We start from the raw sequence: 21,939 nt of genomic DNA on the forward strand, positions 1-21,939 counted from the left end.
TACACACACACACACACAAATATAATGATTATCTTCTTTCATGACCCTCTGGCATAGTTCTGACCCATTTTATAATGTGCCCTTTACATGGTACGAGTGCCCATTATATGCAGGAATCAAGCCCTACCTGTACATTCAGGGTTATAGCACTCTCTGCTTTCTGCCCATGGCCCTCTGCATTCGGAGCCTCCATGGGCAGCTGCAGTGCACTGCCGGCTTCTCTGCTGAGTCCCATTTGAGCACGTTACTGAGCACTGGCTCCACGAACTCCACTCTTGCCACTGTCCATCAACTACCAAAGCAGAAAAAGAGACAGCATAAGGATATCTTCCAATAGGAGAGGCTGTACAGAAAGTACCTGGTAAAACCACCCTTGAAGATGAACCCCAATCAATGGACTATGAATGAATACAATGGAAGGTCACACCAGCATGAGATTTTATTAACTCCCCAAATACTATTACCTTATTTTCCCACTTTTATTTTCTTTTATATATCCAGCATATTTTTTTTTTTTTTTTTTTTTTTTTTTGGAGATGGAGTCTCACTCTGTTATCCAGGCTGGAGTGTAACGGCATGATCTCAGCTGACTGCAACCTCTGCCTCCTGGGTTCAAGCAATTCTCCTGCCTCAGCCTCCCGAGTAGCTGGAATTACAGGTGCCCGCCACCACATCCCAAAATAATTTTTTTTTTTTTTTTTAGTAGAGACAGGGTTTTACCATGTTGGTCACGCTGGTCTCAAACTCCTAACCTTAGGTGATCCACCTGCCTCGGCCTCCCAAAGTGCTGGGATTACACGCATGAGCCACTATGCCTGGCCTCCAGTGTATCTTTTGATTCACTTATTTCTTCAAAATATCTATTGATCACTCAAACATGCAACACATTGTGCTAGGAGACGGGGTACATAAAACAGTGAAAAAACTAAATACTGAGCAAGACCTTATTGAGCTCATATTTTAGAGAAAGAACCCCTAGAAATAAACCATGAATTACATGCTAGATAAATCAATTATATGGCAGTGTTGCAAAGGGTAGTTTCAGGACATTGTGAGATAAGACTTTGGAAGGTACAGAGAGTCTTCCTTGACAAACTGAGGCTTCAGTCAAGCCTTGAAGGATGAAGAAAAATATTTAGGATAAAGGCATGTTCCATGCAGAGGAATATACAAAGGTCTTTGGAAGAAGAATCATGGGCATTTCCAGGAACTGGATGCAGGTCATTGTGAAAGGCATCTAGAGTGCTGGGTGAAGAGAGATTGCAGAAGTTTGAAAAAAGAGAGAGGCTAGATTTTGCAACTTTCATCGGCTGTGTTAAGGATTTTGGATATTATTCTCAGATGTTTAAGAAGCCATTGAACATGCCTGTAATCCCAGCACTTTGGGAGGCTGAGGCGGGCGGATTACAAGGTCAGGAGATCGAGACCATTCTGGCTAACACGGTGAAACCCCGCCTCTACTAAATATACAAAAAAATTAGCTGGGCGTGGTGGCGAGCGCCTGTAGTCCCAGCTACTACAGGAGGCTGAGGCAGGAGAATGGCGTGAACCCGGGAGGTGGAGCTTGCAGTGAGTGGAGGTGGCGCCACTACACTCCAGCCTGGGAGACACAGCAAGATTCCGTCTCAAAAAAAAAAAAAAAAGAATCCATTGAACAATTTAGATAATACTATGATCAGATCTAGTGTAGGATTGAGGACAAATTACAGAAGTTGGGAAAGATCTGAGCTGTGATGATGAGGCAGTGCACATGCAGTGTCTTGGAGAGATTAGGAAGTTACTAGGAATGGGTGGTGAGAAGAAACTGAAGAACTGGCCATGGGAGCTGAAGCAAAGAGAGGATCCAGGTGACTCTTAGATGACTGTTTTCTGATGACTGGAATATAATATAGACTGTTGAGTTGATTTATCTTTGGGAGATTCAAATTGAGATTCACGTATGCATTCATTCATTCATTCAAATAACTTTTGAGAATCTATTAGTCATCAGACACTGTGATAGGTGTTAACAAGATACACAGAAATAAAAGAATATAAATCCTAACCTCAAAAATTTTATAATTTAGGACATTCTGCATGCAAATGAATAAATAAATAAATAAATGTTTAAAGACAATACCATCTTAACATGAAACATGAAGTATTTAGGCTTTCAGAGGACATACTGCATCTACTGGGGATGTGATTATAATAGACATAGAGTGGTGAGTTATGGATAATTTAGACAAAGTCAGCATTGACAAAGGCACAATCCCATATGCCACAAAATAGAAATGAGCAAAGGACTTAACCAAAAATACTTTCCAGATTAGAATGTGCAAACTAGCATGTAAATGTTATAAATGCATCAGTTTGTGGATGTCTGCTTTTTTCCAATAACAGTTCATGGTTCTTAGTCAATTTGATCACAGGTGAAAGAGAATTCACCACAAATCTAAAGTTTCAAAATAAGCTAATGGTGCTATGAAAATCCATCCAAATAAACAAGAAAGCCTGGCAGAATATAATAAGTACTTTCAACCTAACTTCAAGTCTTACATGTAGGTATTAAAAGGAGGTTGTTTAATAGGTATCTAGCTGTACTTAATAAACCCTTTATGAGATTAAAAATTACAAAATGCCAATTTAATCATTCCATTAATGTAATTTTAGCATCTCACTTTATTCAAAGTGCCTGATACAATCATATTGGCTATGTAGTCCATTTTCCAGACTAAAAAGAAAATTCTAGTGAAGCAATGGGATATTATAAATTATCTATTTCCCCTCTATTTTGGCTTTAAACATGAGTGCATTTTTCATTTCAGAATTTTTCTATTCAAAGATAACATTTATTGAGCTTGCAGTATGAAGCCTCACCATCCTAAGCATTCCGAGAAGGGTTTATGAAAAGAGATTCATGCCCTACACCTTACAATCTATTTGGCAAAAGGATGTACAGTTATGCACATTATTGAGAACATTCAGAAAGAAAGCAGCACATTAACAAAGGTGAATTAGGTGCTGCTAAGCTAATCTTAGTGCTGAGTGACTAGAATAAAGGACTATGTGGTGTCCTTAAGTATTCTGGTTTAAGGTAAATTTTGAGTATGATTTATTATATGTTTTCTGGCAAAGAGAGGATAAGAGTGTCTAGCGAAGATGTGGCGTCTAGAATGAGCAAGTCAAATGTGGAAATCAGAGAGAAGATAATTAGGCAGGGGATTGTATTTCTGTGAAGAATTCGGAAGGACATTGCTGAGATGATATTAGGAAGAACGAGAACATCTATTCGTGAAGTGTTTTGCTCATCAGGCTTTTACTGAAATAAATCTGCATCAATAATAATAAAATGTTTTGAGACTTTAAATTCATATATTTGTAGTTATAGTTGTTCAATCCTTTCTGACCATGTACATATTCTGTGTTAATGTTAAAGCTTAAGAGTGAGTTAATATTAGAAATCTGAGGAGCAATTTGAGGTTCAATGCTACCAAAAACATCAACAAAACATGTATTTTAGAGGGGGTCAGATTTGTTCACAAAGTCAGTAACAGAAAAAATAATAAAATTGAAGATATATCAAGTAGGCATTTTTTGCGATTTTATTTTACACTGAGAACTGAAAGATCCTTTTATTGAAAATTAATTGCACTGTTTTTTGCAAGCTTTATTTTTTATTTTTTTTATTATACTTTAAGTTCTAGGGTACATGTGCACAACATGCAGGTTTGTTACATATGCATATGTGTGCCATGTTGGTGTAATTGCACTGTTATGAATGAATTGGCTTGACAAAATAACTCTGGATATAAAAAACAAAAGAGGAAAGGCCTAATATTTCTTTAGTGTGTCAAGTCCAAATCATTGAGAAAATAGATAATTGAAAAGTCAGGTAGGAGAGGAATATATAAATTTAACTTAAAAAACTAGGCAACAGACTATATATATATATAGACACATATAATATATATACACACACACACATATATATACAGATAACAGACATATATATATAATTTTTGGTGTCAAATATGAGACATTGTTTTATTTTTAAGTTTTTCTTTTCAGTGATATTCTGGATTTAAAAAATTATTAATGGTTTGTTTTATGGGCCACAGCCCCATAACATTTCTGGAAACAGTAGTGTCATTTTACTGAATGAGAAAAAAATAGAGAACGGGAAGGCTTTGGGGAGGTAGAAATTAAGAGTTCTGTTTTGGATATTTAAGCATTTCCAGATAGAATTTGTGCATTATCTTTTAGGGATAAATGTAGAGAAATGTAAAAATAAAAACAATTTATCATATTATATATCTTTATTTCTTTTTTTATAACCACTCATCTAGGTTCTCCAAGATGTGAAGGAACAGCTTTTTTCTTGTTATCTGATGTTTAACGGGGGAGCTAAAGTGGTGAGGAAGCTGTTCTCCTTCAACCCTGCATGCAGGCTTGACTTTTTACCTGGCTCAGCAGTGAGGTAGTAGAGACAATCAATGCCTCTCCCCACTCAATGCCTGTTCCTTGTGTACGGCTTACTTCCAATATTTGTAAGAGGGACCTCTCAGGGTCACTGCAAACCTACGAATTTAAAAATACCTCAAAGCTTTCTTTCTGAAACTGTGTTTCTATTGAAAACTGAGTCACATCTCAGCATTCTGTCAGAAAAGAGTTCCCTGGTAAGCTGGGAAAACGTAAACACTCCACAATCCCTCTAGGAGTCTCATAACACACACAGGAGTAAAGATTTATAGAGAATTTAGCCTGTGATTGGCATTGCTCAACTGTGCCACAGGGGAGCTGTGGTGATAAGGACTGGCTGAGCTCTGCTCTTATGAACATATAGTCTAGGGGCTGTAGTGGGGGCAGATGATAAATGAGTAAATGAATAAACCAGAGCTTTTCACTACAGGTGTTATGAAGACAACCTGATAAAGAGGGCGATGCGATAGGGAGTGCTCAGGCAGTCTCAGGAGAGGACGAGATTAGAGCTGAGTCTGAATCACTGGACAGAGCCAACTCTTAATTTCTACCTCCCCAAAGCCTCCCTGACCTCCATTTTTTCTTATTCAATAAAATGACACTAGTGTTTTCAGAAATGTTATGGGACTGAGGACTATAAAATAAATTCATTAATAATTTTTTTAAAAATCCGGAATATCACTGAAAAGAAAGATTAAAAATTAAACAATGTCTCATATTTGGCACTAAAAAATCTTTTACATGTAAAATATCGGTTGTCATGTGAAGATCTGTGTTCAGGAACAGAGAGAAGGCTGGGGCTTGTGGGGATCCTGGAAAAGGAGAGGTGGCAAGAGATGGGTTCAGATGCTGTGCAGAAGCCAGATCTTATAGGGCCCTATAGGCCATGCGACCAGGGAAGATGCAAAGTATGAGAAGATTTTACAGTAAGGAAGTGATATGATAGAATTTATATTTTGAAACTTAATATTGTGGTTTTGTGTAGAATGGATGGTACAGGGGCAAGAATGGGTACTGTGAAATATTGGGGGACTATACTATTTGTAGTCCAGAGAGAGCTGATGGTGGCTCGGATTATGGTGGCATCAGTGGGCATCGAAAAAACATGGATGAATTTACAATGTTTTCTGGATGTAGAGCTGGCAGGTTTGTGGTAGGGCATAGAAAAACAGAAAATTAATGTTGACTTTTAGGATTTTGGCTTAATCAAATAGGTAAAGGGTTGATCATTTTATTGAACTGGGTTAGACTAGTGTTCAACAATCTGGGTGTATACAGCCCTGAAATCAAAATTTCTATCTTTTTGAGGTTAAATTTGGAATGCCATTTTAGACGTGAAGCAGCGAGTACTGCAATAAATAACCTTTGTTTAAAACTTTACTTCTCAAATTTAATTGAAATGTAATACCTAACTTCTCTTTTAATTCATAGAACACCATTTAATAAATATTGAACTAGAATACATAATTTCGTTTCTCATATGTAGCCAGGTCAGAATCAACACTTTCTTAGGCTGTTTCAATTTCTCTTCTTTCTCATCAGAAGCACCTGCAGTTGGATTCTTTTTTCTTTATGTTAGTTTTCAATTTAAAAACTCCAAAAGTCTGTTGCTTTCTGAGCCATTCTACAAAAGTGACTAAGAATCAAGAATAATAAGGCTGTGTTTTGAAGCTGGGAGAATGCTGAGAGATCAGCCTGCCTTACTACCCTGTAACATGCTTCCTTATATACCAATGTCATACTGGGGACAATTAAAGTTTCACTTCAGCAGTGTGACAAGTTACTGTATTTTCTGAAACTAGAAGAGTTAAAACTGCAAAGGCTAAATTGCTAGGTTCCTGGGGTCTACTTTGTTATATTAACCTCCTCCCACCATACATATGGAGTTGCAATTGGGCTCACTTTGAAGACAAAATTGCCTTCTTTGTACAAGGGCCAAATTAAATTCTATAATACATTTTAATAAATATATTGTTTTCAGTCTGTTTTTACATCCTGACCAGTAAATGTTGACAACTTAGAATAGGTTAGGTAAAAAGAACCACAAATTAGATTATGTTGTGAATATTTTGGATAATAAAACTAACATTTCAGCAACTGTTCTGGGTTGAATATTCTTGATTGATTAAATCACAGGTAGGAAAGAATTAAGGGGGAGAAAAATTTTGGATACTGGCTTTAAAGTTATTTCATTTTGTGATGGCAAAGTTGGAGAGTTCTGATTTGTATTGAGTTGGGAGTTACTCAGGGATCTGTAAAGACTCTTTTGGGACACAAGACTGAAATGTATAAGCGTCCAACTTCTGCCCAGCATAGTAGCTCATGCCTGTTGTCCCAGAGCTTTGAGAGGCTGAGATGGAAGGACTGCTTGAGGTATAAGTTTAAGATCAGCTTGGGAAATATAGTGGGACCGTGTCACTACAAAAATAAAAAATAAAGTTAGTTGGGTATGGTATTGCACACCTGTAGTCTCAGCTACTCAAGAGGCTGAGGTGGGAGGATCTTGATCCCAGGATTCCCAGGTACAATGAGATAAAATCATGGCACTGCACTCCAGCCTGGGTAACAGAGCAAGACCCTGTCTCTAAAAAAACAGAATACAAGCTCTTGCTTTGGGCATATGTTGAGAAGCAAAAATCTGTCTTCCATTTGCCATTTTATACTAAACTACATAGAAGGAAAATAAAAATGCAACATCATTTTTAAAAATTAGAATTAAAATATAAACAAAGGATAATGGTAAGGCTAAGAAGGATTAAAAAGTTGATAAGTTAAAGTTTGAACGAGAAAAAAATATTAAATGGTAAAAGAAAGCAAGCCAAGATTAATAAAGACACAATTAATTTAAAAATCTTTTAAGCTAAGAACTGAAAAAATACTGGAATGATGCCCAAAATCTAAAATGACATAAAACAAATATAATTGTCGTACAACAGGCTAGAAGGCTAAGAAGATAAAATCCATATCAATTAAAGAACAGGTTAATGAGGCAGCATTTGAGTTACAAATTATAACAACCTCATGCAAACACAATCAGGAACCTTTGAACCAAGTTCCAGCAAATATTGAGAATCTTTCCATTCACTGTCTTCACCAGAAGGGCACCCTGCAGAGAGACTGAGGGCAGGGCATCCTCCCATAGATGCTGTAGACCAAAATTTTAGGTTCATAGCAGACTGAAGCCTCTTGCTCTATATAACAGAAATATTTGGGTCTGTTTATGAGGCCCTCCTCTTAGTTGATTCTTTCTCTCTTCTTAGGGTTTGTAAGAGTACGAAATCTATCTGGAATCTGCAACATGGCAGCATCCCTCTGGCAGGGTTTGGGCTGCCAGGAAAGCATTTCTCAAATGCAGCTTGATGGGTGTGACACTGCTCAGCCCAACAGACTGACACAGCTTGTATGAAAGTACTTCTTCTAGCAAAAACCTGGGAGAAGAATCCCTTTGAGTCTACGACTAAGACAGTAGAGCTCAATAATTATCATAATACTCCTAGTTTATTTCACCTATTTCTTCCAAAATCCCTTAATTTTAAAGTAATGTATTCATATAAATCATTAAAAAATCCTCTACTTTACATCGATTTTTTACTACTCAAAGTATTTCTACCTAATTATAATAATATGTCAATCCTGTAATATAGAGGGGTAATTAATACTGACTCCATTTCATAAAAAAAGAAATTGAAAAAGAGTATATAAATTGCCCAAGTAAATATTTTAATTAAGGATTGTGACTGAACTTTAATCCATATCTTCTAATAACAGACCACTCTTTTTCCCACTGAATCATACAATTAAATCCATTTATATATATTTCAGTATATAAATGAAGACTTATTTACCAATAGAACTTTCATTTATTTTAGTCTTTAATCTGTCACCCAATTATTATTTATCCTTGTCCCCTATATTATTTATACTCTACTGCATGGAAACAGATTGAGAAGTGTCCACACTGAAAACAGTAAGAACTAAACTTAAATCATTAGCTCCTCTAATATTCAACTACTGACTAGGGGAAAATATTACTATAAAGTAAAAAGCTATAAAGAAAATTAGTATAAAACTTCAGGCTTTTAACTAAGATCTTAAGCTTTTTATGTTCCCCGAAGTGTTTAATTTTGGAAATGGTTATATAAATTTTATTTTGGGTATATATATCTATATAATTTTAATGGCAATCATACTGGAAAATGCAACTTTCCATTACGTGCGACACTTTTCTCCTGTTAAATATTAATAAAAATCAAGACCATTAAGGACAGAGGGTTCTAAAGTGATCAAATCGCTCTAGAGGGGGAATCACCATAAAAAGACACTTACAGCTAGACCTAATTAGCAGCTTGCCTGATGCTCACAGAAAAACTGTTATCTCTAGTTAGACCTAAACCATATCAGAAAACATCAGTAGCATACAATGACACTTAAGAGACAAAAACAAGGTCACAATGCAACTCACAAAGTACCAAACATTCTTCTTTCTCAGCTAATATGAGTGACTGCTATTTCTTTACCAATTGTGGCTGGTCTTCCCTTCACCTAGATGATTTATTAAGGTTTATTAGCCAACCATAGAATTGTCACACCTTCCCAACAGCATCCAGTTCAGAACAAAGGCCACTCGCTTCCTTAAACCCTCTGCCAAATCACTTAACACAAGCTCAAATCCCTTAAGTATTTCAAACATTCCATTGCTGAGATCCCCACAGTTCCCTATGTTAGTTTCCCCTCACACTCAAGAGTAACAAATTCAGCTAGGTCAGCTACAGGTGTGATTCTGATGAACTTTGGTTGAAGGGCATTAACATACTACTACTAATACTTTCACAGTATGTGCTCCCTATCATGTTCTCTACCTTACAGCATCTCACAAAGTCCTATGAAGTGGGTATTACTATTGTCCCCATTTTACAGATGAATAAACTGAAGATTAGATGAGTGACACAATTACATTAAAAGGTAAAAATCTAAATTTAAATATGTGTTCTCTTGCAAAAGTCCAAGATCACTTTGCTTCATCATACCAATGTATTGTGAAACAGACATAGAAAATGTCCTTTAAATTTTGGGATATTAGAAATTTGGATATGTTCATGTCAAGAAAATCCACTTAATAGTAATTTTTTTTTGTTTCCACCAGGTATATATAGAGTTGCATGGAGAGAGAAACAGGAAATAAAAGAAAATTTATTTATCCTCAAATATGTAAATTACTGAGAATTGACCATTAATAAGTCGATTATCAATTAATGACTACAATGAAAATTTGAGAAAATAGAAAACATAGTTTGGACCACCAGAACTTTGGTGAGATAAGTAAAACAGACAACAAAGACCACTGAACACACACATACACACACAAACATGCACCTTTCCATAATATTTTAATTATTAGTATAGATTACAAAAGAAGGAATAGACCACGTTATGTTTATGGGCCAGGAAATTCCTTTTGCTGCTCTATGCCTCTTGCCTGTCTTGCTTCATCAGTATCAGCCCCCTGTTCTCAGACAGGGGATGCAAATTAGTAACTAACAGCTCACACTAGGAAATACTGTATCTTCATTTTCCTTCCTCCTTATATGGATCCCAGGCAATGGTTTTCTCTCACCTCAAAAGAAGTGGGAGGAAGTTGTGCACTGACTCAGCAAGGAATCTGATAGCATATTATCTTATAGGTATATATCAAACTCTGACTACATAAAAGTATTTCATTGTTTGATATAAACAATGCATGTCATTCCTACATAGTGTCTATTTCATTAGAGTGGTTTCATGCAGTTTCTTAAAAGCATGAAGCTTTACGACTGTAATGCTTTTAACATTATCCCACACAAAAATGTCACTGCCCATTATTACCACAGCCCACCTTGTCAAATCCTGCAAAAGCAGTGAGTAGTGGGAGACACAGTTTGTGGTTTTACATGTTTCTTCTGTCCTCCTCTTGTCCACACTCTAGTGCAGGTCCTGATCTACATTCTTCGCTACTGATGTACCTATCATAGCTTTATTCTTTAATATGATAGCTTAGGGATATCATGTAGGATGGTTAGAAAAAATGTTGCCTGAAACCACTGAATCCTCAGGTTACCATCTTTCATTGAAGCTAGCGTATTTATATGAGGTTTTCAGAACCGCATTCAACTTTGCATATGCTTATGTCTGAATCTTCTGAATGGAGAGGAAAACTTTTAAAATCAGGGACTATATATACTTCTCAGCAGTGCCTTGCATCTAGTTGATAGTTGATGATGCTTTTATACCCAGTGAAGGTGCCTGAGTTTAGCTATAAGACGATGAGTTCTAAAGAGAATTTCAAATGTTTCCACCAAATAAAACTACATATTTTAAAATCATAACGTCCATTTTTTTGGCACAGCCTGGAAACTTAAAAAAATCCTAGTTATTAGAGTTCACTTTCAGATACTAAGTTCATAGGGATGCAATGTGATAAGAATTCTACATCTTTTATGATGCAACTAAATTCAAGAATGAAAATAACGGAAGTCAGAAATGGCACATCATATGTTTAAGTACTCAAGGATATGCCCTTATGTTCACTTATGAGAGAATATGAGCTAGGCTACATTTACAGATAATATAGTCATAATGCACAAAAATAAAGGACCTACATGAAAGAAAGCCATCTGATTCTATTGGACTTGGAGTGCTTCCAGTGATAAGATAATACCACTAATATCCAAGTAGCTTAAAAACTTGTTACTACTTGAGTGATAAAGTTCCACAACTGTGTCAACTTAAGAAAATGAGTTTTCACATCTGAACTGTAACATGGCCTCTCTACTGATACCGAGGGATTTTGCTCCTAGAAAAGTTAATGGAAAGTAGACCATGAGAAACTTGGTTCACAATATTTTAACCAATCAATGCCATTTTATGTTCGTATTTATGAAGTCCAGCTGACATAAAAGAAGTAACAAAAAAGTATTTAAAAAGTTTCTATAGTTAGTTCTTGTCTTTTATTTCTCCATATTGTCTATTTCTTTGCACTTCATGGACAAATAAGAGTAAACTATATTTGATTCTATGTAAATGTTACAGCTCAGCATTGAAAAAAATTGAAAAAAATTTAAAAAGTATAAACTTTTCCAAATCTTTGTTGAAAGCACAAGGATCACTACATATGTGTGTGTCTGCCTGCCTGTGTGTTTATATAGAGAGAAATAAGACAGAATGTTACTGATCTCATAAATAGATTTTCTAGCACTGGTTAACAAATAAGTAATCATGGTTTTGACCCTCTAATATTCATAATTGTATGAATATTAACTCATAAGTTACATTCATAATTCACAGAATTCATAAAATTTTAGGAAATATTTATATTAGTCAGTAAAATAATATAATTATAATTATTTGCCTTCATCTTTAATTCAAGTCATTAAGTACAGGAACCTAGTAGTCCTTCTCTAAAGGGAACAATTAAGCTTGTTAGATGACTTTTGCATATCTACACATTGGATTGTTTTTCATATTCTTCACGTTTTATATATTTAAAACTTCCAGAAGGACTTTGAAGCATTGCTTCATAGTTCAGGACATTAACTCGGGGGTATTTAAAGGGTCAGTGGGACTGAGGGTGAGTTGCAGGATATGTTTGGAGGACAACAGTACTGGGATCCCAGCTATGTTGCTTGCATGCAGAATATGTGACTAAACGGGCTAATGAGAAAATCTCCCCAAAAGAGCGATTACTTATATTGATCCTTGCCATCTCAGCCTTTGCAATTCTCCATTCATGTCTATCTCTTTCTTTAAAATGTGTCTTTGCTAACCCTGAGAGATTATATCATCTATGTGTGTGTATTTTCTCCTATAACTTGTAAGTCCCTTGAAGCTGGACATTATTCTTATTTATTTTGGAGGAATTTGTTTGATGTTTGAATAAACTAAATGACAGCATTGTGAAGGCTTCCCTCTAGCATAATGGGTGAAATTAGTTAACAAGGATAGATAAAATAGAATAGAAACATTTTAAAGGAAAGAAAAATTTAAGACAACATAAATACACTCTAAGAACAGACTGTATAGTCTTCATAATCCCATAAAGATTGTAAATTGTTTATAATTTAGCCATTTTATGCATCTAGCAAGAGATCTAGAAAGTCTGATTCCCTAGCAAATATTTTTATACATGGTCAGTGGTACATTGCCACTCCCTAATTGAGTAAGTGTAAGAGAATAACATAGGAAGAACTGGCTCTAAATCAGATCTCTCTAGTTTCAGTGTGAAGGCAATAATTAATCTCAAATCTTTAGGATTCCTTGTAATTTTCCCAGAAGGAAAAAGCAAGTGCAGATAAAAATCTTAGTGGAAAACATTAATATACACATTTTTAGAAATGTAATAAAGGTAAATGTTGATTGACACTAAAGGACATATTCTGCAATACTACATATGATAGAATCAAGAAAAGTACCCAGTTTTAGGCAAGATACAATGAAAAGGACACATTTTCCAGTGTGACTGAATGAAGGTTGTACTCCTAATATTTCTTGTGTACACTAGGAATCATATAAAAAGCACATAATGCCAAGATAACCAAATGCAGAATAGGCTCACCTGGGCAAAGAGCAATATTACAAGGCTTATGATGTGTTTCAGGTCCCTCACACGGCCTTCCTCCATACTGAGGAGGTGTGCATGACCTTGTTCTTGTTCTTTGGCCTCGACCACATGTAAATGAACATAAACTCCATGGTGACCATTCCTCCCATACTCCGTGTACTGTAATAAAGCAAAGAAGCTTCAACAACAAAAGCAGAGAAGTAAAATCAAAGATCATTTTCTTTATAATTAAAAAACAAAACTCATTAAATAGACAAATGTAAAGATATTTTAAAACTCTGTTGAGATAACGTTCTTATTTGTCATAAAATATAATTATTAATTTAAAAATTCATTAAAATAATGAAAAATTGCATGTGCTTTTTTCTGCATTTGAACAGTTATTCATGTCATAAATTTTAAACCTGTCCTTGTGTTTAATGGAAATGCACCTCTCTCCCTCACGGTAAAACAGTCACAAATTATTTTTAAGTTGAAGTAATATCAACTAGTAATATAGAAAACTAAATCTCATATAACGGAGATAATCTCCTAGAGTTCAGTTTTTATTTAGCTACCCAAGGACCAACATAATTCTCCTAACATTTATAAAATTTTGGGATTCATGACTTCTATTATGTTAGAAAATTTTTAAAAATCTGACAATTGAGAGTGCATATTAACTTTTAACATCACATTTTAGAAAATATATTTTTTTGCCATTTAAAAATGTGGGTTTAAAGTTACCATATTCTGAATAAAAAGAATTTCAAACAGAGTATCTACTCACATAAAATATTCCTCTTTGCCCTGTTTCAAAATGAATGGAAAATACGATAATCTCTTTCTAATGACTATGAAACCAGAAGATGCTTTTCCTCCTCTAACAACTTGATAGAACTGGAAATCTACCTAATTTATATAAATTTCTAAAGGAAATAATTATGCTTAACATAAATATGAATATATCAATTCTTCAAACATACTACTACAATGAATTCACAATTGATCTTAAATTAAATAATTTGTGTTCTTTCAGAATAACCACTGTGAATAAATATTGTTATATTTTACAAAAGACCATCAAGATTCAGTATTTAGGCTGGGCGTGGTGGCTCATGCATGCAATCCCAGTGCTTTCGGAGGCTAAGGTGGGCAGATCACCTGACGTCAGGAGTTCAAGGCCAGCCTGGCCAACATAGTAAAACCCCGTCTCTACTAAAGCTACAAAAATTAGCTGGGCATGGCGTTGTGTGCCTGTAGTCCCAGCTGCTCAGGAGGCTGAGGCAGGAGAATCACTTGAATCTGGAAGGTGGAGGTTGCAGTGAAGTGAGATCATGCCACTGCACTCCAGCCTGGGCAACAGAGCAAGACTATCTTCCAAAAAAAAAAAAAATATTCAGTGTTTGATCCCTTCCCTGCATGGTCAAATCACCACTCTCATCCTAATTCTTAATACTTGAGACAATACATAATAGCACCCTAATAAACAACATCAATAAAAAGGCACAAGAAAAAATGTGCTTTTTGGTTCAAAGCTCCTGTCTTGATGTTGGACCTCTAGTCTTGCTATTCTCTTAGAAGTTCAAGAGGCCAGATGTTTGAGATGACACCCACAGATATGATTAAGGAGAGTAGAAATTTATAGAGGAAAATGACCCCCCAAAAAGTTCATTTTTTTCTTTAACGTTGGTAAGGGTAAGCACAGGTCCATAAAAAGTGGCAGAAGAAACATGCAAGTAAATATAATATATCTAGAATCTTCTTCATATGTATGCTTACCAAGTTGTTACTTTAGAAACACACATAGTATACCTTAATTGTGAGATACCCCATCCCCTTCTATTGGTGTTATTTATTTGCCTAAATTAGTTGTGATAGAATGTTTAAATATTGAAAAAACAGCCAATAGAAATATTCAATGTAAATTTCTTTAAGATTCTGAGAACCTTGTTGGGAAATACAGTTTTAAAATAATAGGTAGGAAAAAAAAGAGAGTGACAAAAAATATGATGTTTTACGTTTTTCCCATAAAATTTTGGGAAAACCAAAGCCAATTTATATCCATTGATATATAAAAAAAATAAGTCTATATTTAGCTCTAATAAAACTATATATATAAAAGATGTATATACTACCCACATATATATTCATATATGTATATATGATCAATTATGGCAAAATAGTTTAAAAGTACTTACATTAATATATTTTGGCATATTAAATGAATATTTTTATAAACTATTGCATTTATTTCCAATTACCAATATTTCTCCTAAAACAACCTTTTCTCCTCCAATTTTCTCCTCCTGTATAAAAAGTTAATGATGCTATGTAAAATTCATATTGCTGCTTCTACTCATTTTTTTTTTCTGTCAAATCATACTGTTCTATATTGCACAATCCCAGAAAAAAAGGAAGATGCTAAATTGGCATATTTTCCTCCATGAATCTCAAAAAATGTTGATTAACCTTGATGGCTTAGTTAAATTATGAAACTGGAATCTTCAGAAAATTAATGTTACTTAGTACTTTCTAACAGTCTTTATGGCTACATGGTAAAAGTTCATGACTCATTTACATCATTAAAAAAATATTTTTTCATTTGACAAGGATACAAATCATTAACAATGTTATTTTAGATACTACTGAGTTAGTAGAAAATTATAGCACATACCACATAATGTTTATAGATGCTATTCATAAGATTAATGTTAAAGATTAGGCATTTTTATTTTAATGGAAAATTGTTATATATTTTTTAATTTTGCAGCAAAACATGAGAATCTGTAAATGATCTAGTTCATTTAAGATGATCCTAATAAAACCAATATATTTAAATGAAATTCATTCATTTTTATAGTTTTCCTCCTTAGCTTAGGCATTAGCTATATTATTATATGTCTTTTTGTGATAACTAGAGATGAAATGAAGAATATGCAATACACAAAATATATTCAACCATATTTTGAAATAAACATAAATTTTCTTATGATTTAGATTGAGGTGTACATAAAATAAGTGAAAGGTTTTATTTTATTTATTTTATTTTGAGACGGAGTCTCACTCTGTTGCCCAGGCTAGAGTGCAGTGGCACGATCTCGGCTCACTGCAACCTCTGCCTCCCAGGTTCAAGTGATTCTCGTGCCTCAGCCTCCTGAGTAGCTGGGATTACAGGCGTGCGGCACCGCGTCTGGCTAATTTTTGTATTTTTAGTGGAGACGGGGTTTCACCACGTTAGCCAGGCTGGTCTTGACCTCAGGTGATCCTCCTGCCTCCGCCTCCCAAAGTGCTGGGATTACAGGCATGAGCCACTGCACCTGGCCAGGTTTTATATTTTAAGAAATAAATGAATACAAGAACTATAACATTTAGCAAAAAAAAAAAAAATATTCAAAAGCATTCCTTAGCCTGCAGAAACTTCTGCTACAGGATTAAAGTACATAAAGAGTACAGCAGTGGCTCTCAGCCAGTGGCAGCTTTGCTCCCCAGGTGACATTTGGCAATGACTAGAGACATATTTGGTTGTCACAACTTGGGGGAAAGTGGAGGGCTACTGGCATCTAGTGAGTAAAGGCCAGGTATGCTGTTAAACATTAAAAAAATGCACAGGATGGACTCCCCCAACAAAGACTTATTGGGGTCAAAATGTCAGTAGTAATGAGGTTGAGAAGCCCTGGAATAAACCATAAAATGCAACTAGGGCAATAAATTGTGCTATTGAAAGTAGTGCCCTATTTTTCTCAACTTTCTTTGTTTATGTCCATTGTTTTTTACTTTGAGTAATAAAGGCTTTTGAAGAGAGTACAATGTCAAAGCAAAAATTCTGCTAAAGGTCAAATATCTTAGGATCCATATTGAAGTAACATATTGCATAATTTAATTAAGGCAGACTTCTTCTGAAATTTGAATATGGGTGAATGGTCACTAATTTATAACACTATTGATTAGATTTTATACTACAAATAAATATAACCTCTAATTCTATAACTCCACACATTTTGTGGAAAGTGACTTTAATATTCAATTTGTTTATTTATTGTGTCATTTTCATTAATTAAATGCCAAATACATTTGAGTGTCCAAAATGTGACGAATCAGTTACTGATTTCTGAGTTAATTTTCTTCTTAGGAATTTATTATTTTAGGAAGATATTTCTATTGTAACATTACATTTTAAAAAGTCACTTTTTGTCACTATTTTCAGGATATATTAGACTGCAAAGTAAGTACATATTTACCTGCACAACAAACAATAACATAAAACATTTGAGCACAAAATATTTCACAACAAATACCATAACCAGATGAAAAAATTCCAGTTTCTTATAGTGGGGCACCTATTCTATATTTTTAGTTTGCTAAATTATCCTTTATGTTTGGAAAAGTAAAAATAAATAAACAAAACTTTTCTCATTTTCTTTACTTCAACATTCTGAACTAAAACAATGATTAAAAGATAAACTTCTCAATGGTACTATTTAATCAAATTTAGAAAGAAAAAGACTTCATGCATATAAAGGTCAAGAGGAGCTAGTAATTGGTATGCAGTTCTGTAGGTGTAAGGGGAAAAGGTTTGAGTCGTTTATGCCTAGTGTTCCATTATTGGAACACTAAGCATGTGGGAGTTATTTATATTCTACTGCTCAAGGTCATCACCAAGATCTGATTTTTCAAATTCAAAAGATTGCAACCTCAGACACAAATGGGGAAGAAAAACTTAAAAAATTTTTAAATTATGGAATATTAGATAGTTTTCTGGACATCAGAGACAGTGAAAAAGTGGGTTTAGCAGTTCTCTGTGGGAGAAGCACTCTAATCCCACCACAGATATTCTCTGTGAAGGCGTTAATCAGTAGTCTCTGGTAGAAGGAAGGCAACTTTCATATGTCATCCTTATAAATGTGCATAACTAGTGGCTGGGGAGTAGACTCTGAATGGAAAATTTTTTAGAACACTTTCCAATCCACTCAGACTCACATTTGGAGATCCATTTGCCATAATACTATCCTTGTATGTTGAAAGAGTCTTGGCTATTCAAACACATGCTGATTAGATAAATTTATATTTCAAGTACAGCATAATTCTTTATTGACATTTTTCTCATTGTCAAGGACAGAAAACTTGATCCTGGCTCTCCTTATGTCAGTACTGTAAGTAGGGAACAGCTTTAAGTATTCTTCCCAGAAGACCCACTCTACCCACACCCAGATGAAAATAAGTATCTACCCTTGTGGTATGAAGATTTCATTTCTAAAACATGTTGGTCAAATGATACGTAATCACAGTTAGACAGGAGGAATAAATTCAAGAGATCTATTATACCGCATGGTGACTATGGTTAATGACTATATATTGTATTCTTAAAAAAATGTAAAGAGAGTGGATGTTAAATGCTCTCAGCACAAAAATGATAACTACATGCAGTAATACATTTGTTAATTAGATTTAACCATTTCACAACATACATATATATATATATATATATATCTCAAAATATCATGTTGTACAAGATAAAAACATACATGTTACCTATCAGTTTAAAAAATAAAATAAAATAAAATCCCCGGATCTTTACGTCTACTTGTCTTTCTTCTGTTGCCAAATGTACCTAGAATCTGTCTGCTCTATGAATCCTGTTTTTAATCATATTTTTTCATCTTCTTCCCCCTTTCACAAACTCCTTAAACATTTTTTCTTGTGAATCTTTTTTTGTTTTTACTTCACGCTTTTTTCTTGCTCTAGTTTAATTTCCACTGAGCCTCACTGACTTTTCTTGTTCTTAGTGGCAATTATTACTCTTTTCCAGTTAATTCTGCCTTTCTTTCATCATAGGCTTCAGTTTTCTGCCCTGCTTAGCTTTTAATTCTACTTCATCTACTGCTTTGTTACCTCCCAATTCTATTCTAAAGGGATCGCCCACCTCATTGCATCATTCCTCCACCTTCTGCCCACCACTTTCTTTACTTTTTATTTCCTCCACACTGTCCTTTTTTATTGTGATAAAAAGCATATAATGTAAAATTTACTCTAATCAATTTTTAGTGTACAACTTAGTAGTATTACCTATATTCATAATGTTGTGAAACAGATATTCAGACTTTCATTTTGCAAATCTGAAACTCTATACCCATGAACAACTCTCTCAGACTGTCTTTTAATGGATCCCCTTTGCATATTCTGCTGGAAAACTGACAGTATTTCTGCTCTTACTCCGTGCCACCCACTCTCTATTGTTGCTTTTAGCAACTGTGGAGTCAGCCATCTCTAGAAATGGAACTTAATGAGAAACTTCTAAGCACAAGCTAGCAGATGAAACGCTGCCACAGTGCAAGTGACTTTCTTTACACCCATCCCCTTTTGGAGGTCCCTGGAAAGGCTGTGAAAGCAAGTCCAGTGTCAACTGCAGCTGTCAATTTGTTTATAGTCACCCATCCACCACATAAATGGTTAGAAAAAAAGATAAATTTGGAGATTCACATAATCATGTGCTTTGAACTTCTGGAAACAAAGCCCAGAGTCCTATTATTTTTACATGGAAGTCTGTGGTCTGGGAGGGAGAAATGTCTATAATATGCATGCATGCATCAACTGAAGAACAAAACTGTGATGTAACATGGAAAATCTGACACTAGTGGGCATGCTATTGTTATGCTTCATTTAACATTAAAGAGCTCTCTCTCCCTCTCTGTCTCTCTTTTCAATAAGTTTCATTTAAGTTTACAAAGCAATGGGTACCTCTGATGATGAAAGTTACTCGAATGAAATAAAATAACAAAAAGTTATTTGGTCAAGGACACTCTTTTCTTTGATAGGGTCAGATAAGTGATAGAAAAACTTTTGACTGCCTGACAGACTATGTCAACCACTGCCTTAAGCCATGAATATACATCATATTTTTAGTATGTAGGCAAATTACATTTTTCCTCAAGCATTCAATTGAACATTTTCACCATCTAAAACACAGAAAAGATATTTGAACCTTAAATACTATTAGAAGTAGATACACAGATTAGAGACTGATATTTGCAGTGAAGAGGGGAGTCATTTACCTAATTTGTTGACTGCTTTAAAAGCAGAAATAATCACAGACATCTTAAAATATTACAGTTGAATAATAATTACACTTATCCACTCTAATCAAAATGCCTATACCCGTTTCATATGAAAATAACAAATTGTTCCAAATGCGTAGCATGACAAAATTCAATAACATCCACAGTTGTAGTTGCTGCTAACACTACCTGGACAGAGGGCAGTGTTATTGCAAACCCTTGATTCTCTTAATGGGCCGCTGCAGTGTGTCCCGTAAGGTGATACACAAGTTCTGGTTCGCACCTGCGACCCTTGACCACAAGTAACTGAACATGTGCTCCACTGGGACCACTCTTCCACACCAGATTCACCTGCGTGCAAGACAACAAATAAACATGAAATACTGTCTTAAGTATTCATCTAGTAAGCATTATACCAAATTGACATTATGACATGCAAGAATAATTTAAATGTAAAAATATGACCATACATTAAAAGGTACATGAAAACATTTCAGAGAAAATGAAGTTTAAAGATGAAGGCATATAATGCTGGTGCAAACACCAAGTTTTGCCATAACCTTATTAGCAAAATACTCTTCATAACTTACACTGTACCATGGACACTATGAAGGAACTAATCGGCATTTTTCAATATGACTAATTGTTGAAGTGATTCTCTTCAAATTAATCTAAGACTTTGTATTTTGATGGAAAAGGAAGCAAAATATATTTCTAAGCTTACTCTATGGCTTTGGTGAGTGGGAATATATTGATGTGTTCCTCCTTAGTCCTTTACTGCATAACACCCTTTCTAATGCTAGATGATGTGGAAACCTGGGAGCTTGGACACATCTAATTCATATTGTATTGAGTACTGATATTTATAGTTTATTACTAGTGCAATTCCTACTTTTTCATACTATGATAGCTGTTTATTTTGTGGTAATTTATTTAAATCCTTCTGCTAACAATTTCACCTATGATCTAGAGTAGTGATTTTTTAACTCAAAATAAAGAAAAATTTCTTGATAATTTTCATTAATTTGATATGGAATTAAAATTTATTTAAAATGGAGCTCAAAAAAGCCAATGAATGCCTAAATTCATTAATTTTCTTGGAGTTAGCATCTCAATGAAACTGTTGAATTTCTATTATTATGTCCCAAGGAGACTCAAAAGTCAAACATTTCTATGACCAATGAAATAAGCTTCTAATTCTATCATGGCATCATGTTCAGGATGAATTTTAAAAATTGATTTGAAAATTTGCAGTTGTTTTCTCCAAAGTCACACTGGATCATTTAGCTGCTAGCAGTTAACTATTTAAATTAACCAGTTAGTCATTGAAAAAGTTTATAGGTGAAATGTTTCTGAAAACTGTATCATTGATTAGTAGATCAAAGAGCAATTTAACGATATTTTATGTTTCTGTTTATAATTTGCCTTTGGAATAGAATTCAAAGGATAGAATATGCTCATGTATTTGTCCATCGTTTTCTAGAAAGTTAGTAAATGACTTGAAAATTATTTGCAGTGCTACTCAAGGCAGCTGGTCCACAAACTAGTGCTCTAGGAAAGAAGGAGTTTGGGCCAGAATGCAATTCAACACACAGATTTTCTCAGTGAGAAATTTGTTCTAAAAATAAAATGTCAGCTGAAATAAAACCTGTCCTTGATGAAGTAGTTGGCTTTACATTCTGATGTAAACTGCTTATTCCTTTGAGGGACCATAACGGCCAGTTTGTGGACAAACACTGATCCACTAACCACACTTTGAGGAGTACCATTATGACGCATTTGCTCTTATGTTGTTCTGCATCATGCAACCAGAGGCATAGATGACCATCTGTTTATAACTGGACATATATT

General features: G+C 34.6%; 1 protein-coding gene across 3 annotated transcripts in view; it reads right to left on the minus strand.

The window, feature by feature from the left end:
* The window catches only part of ADGRB3 (adhesion G protein-coupled receptor B3), a 753,297-nt gene that overhangs the window by 439,630 nt on the left and 291,728 nt on the right, over positions 1-21,939 (minus strand). For 2 of the 3 annotated variants that reach the window (XM_003271086.3, XM_003271085.3), the window contains 3 exons: positions 20,278-20,439; positions 13,049-13,213; positions 128-292 (listed from right to left, as the gene is read on the minus strand). In XM_003271086.3, coding sequence (XP_003271134.1) covers positions 128-292; positions 13,049-13,213; positions 20,278-20,439 — 492 coding nt within the window. The remainder of the gene's footprint in view (positions 1-127; positions 293-13,048; positions 13,214-20,277; positions 20,440-21,939) is intronic. The other variant, XM_030809408.1, reaches the window with a different exon arrangement.

The sequence above is a fragment of the Nomascus leucogenys genome, chromosome 3 (genome assembly GCF_006542625.1).
Source record: "Nomascus leucogenys isolate Asia chromosome 3, Asia_NLE_v1, whole genome shotgun sequence".
Classification (NCBI taxonomy): domain Eukaryota; kingdom Metazoa; phylum Chordata; class Mammalia; order Primates; family Hylobatidae; genus Nomascus; species Nomascus leucogenys.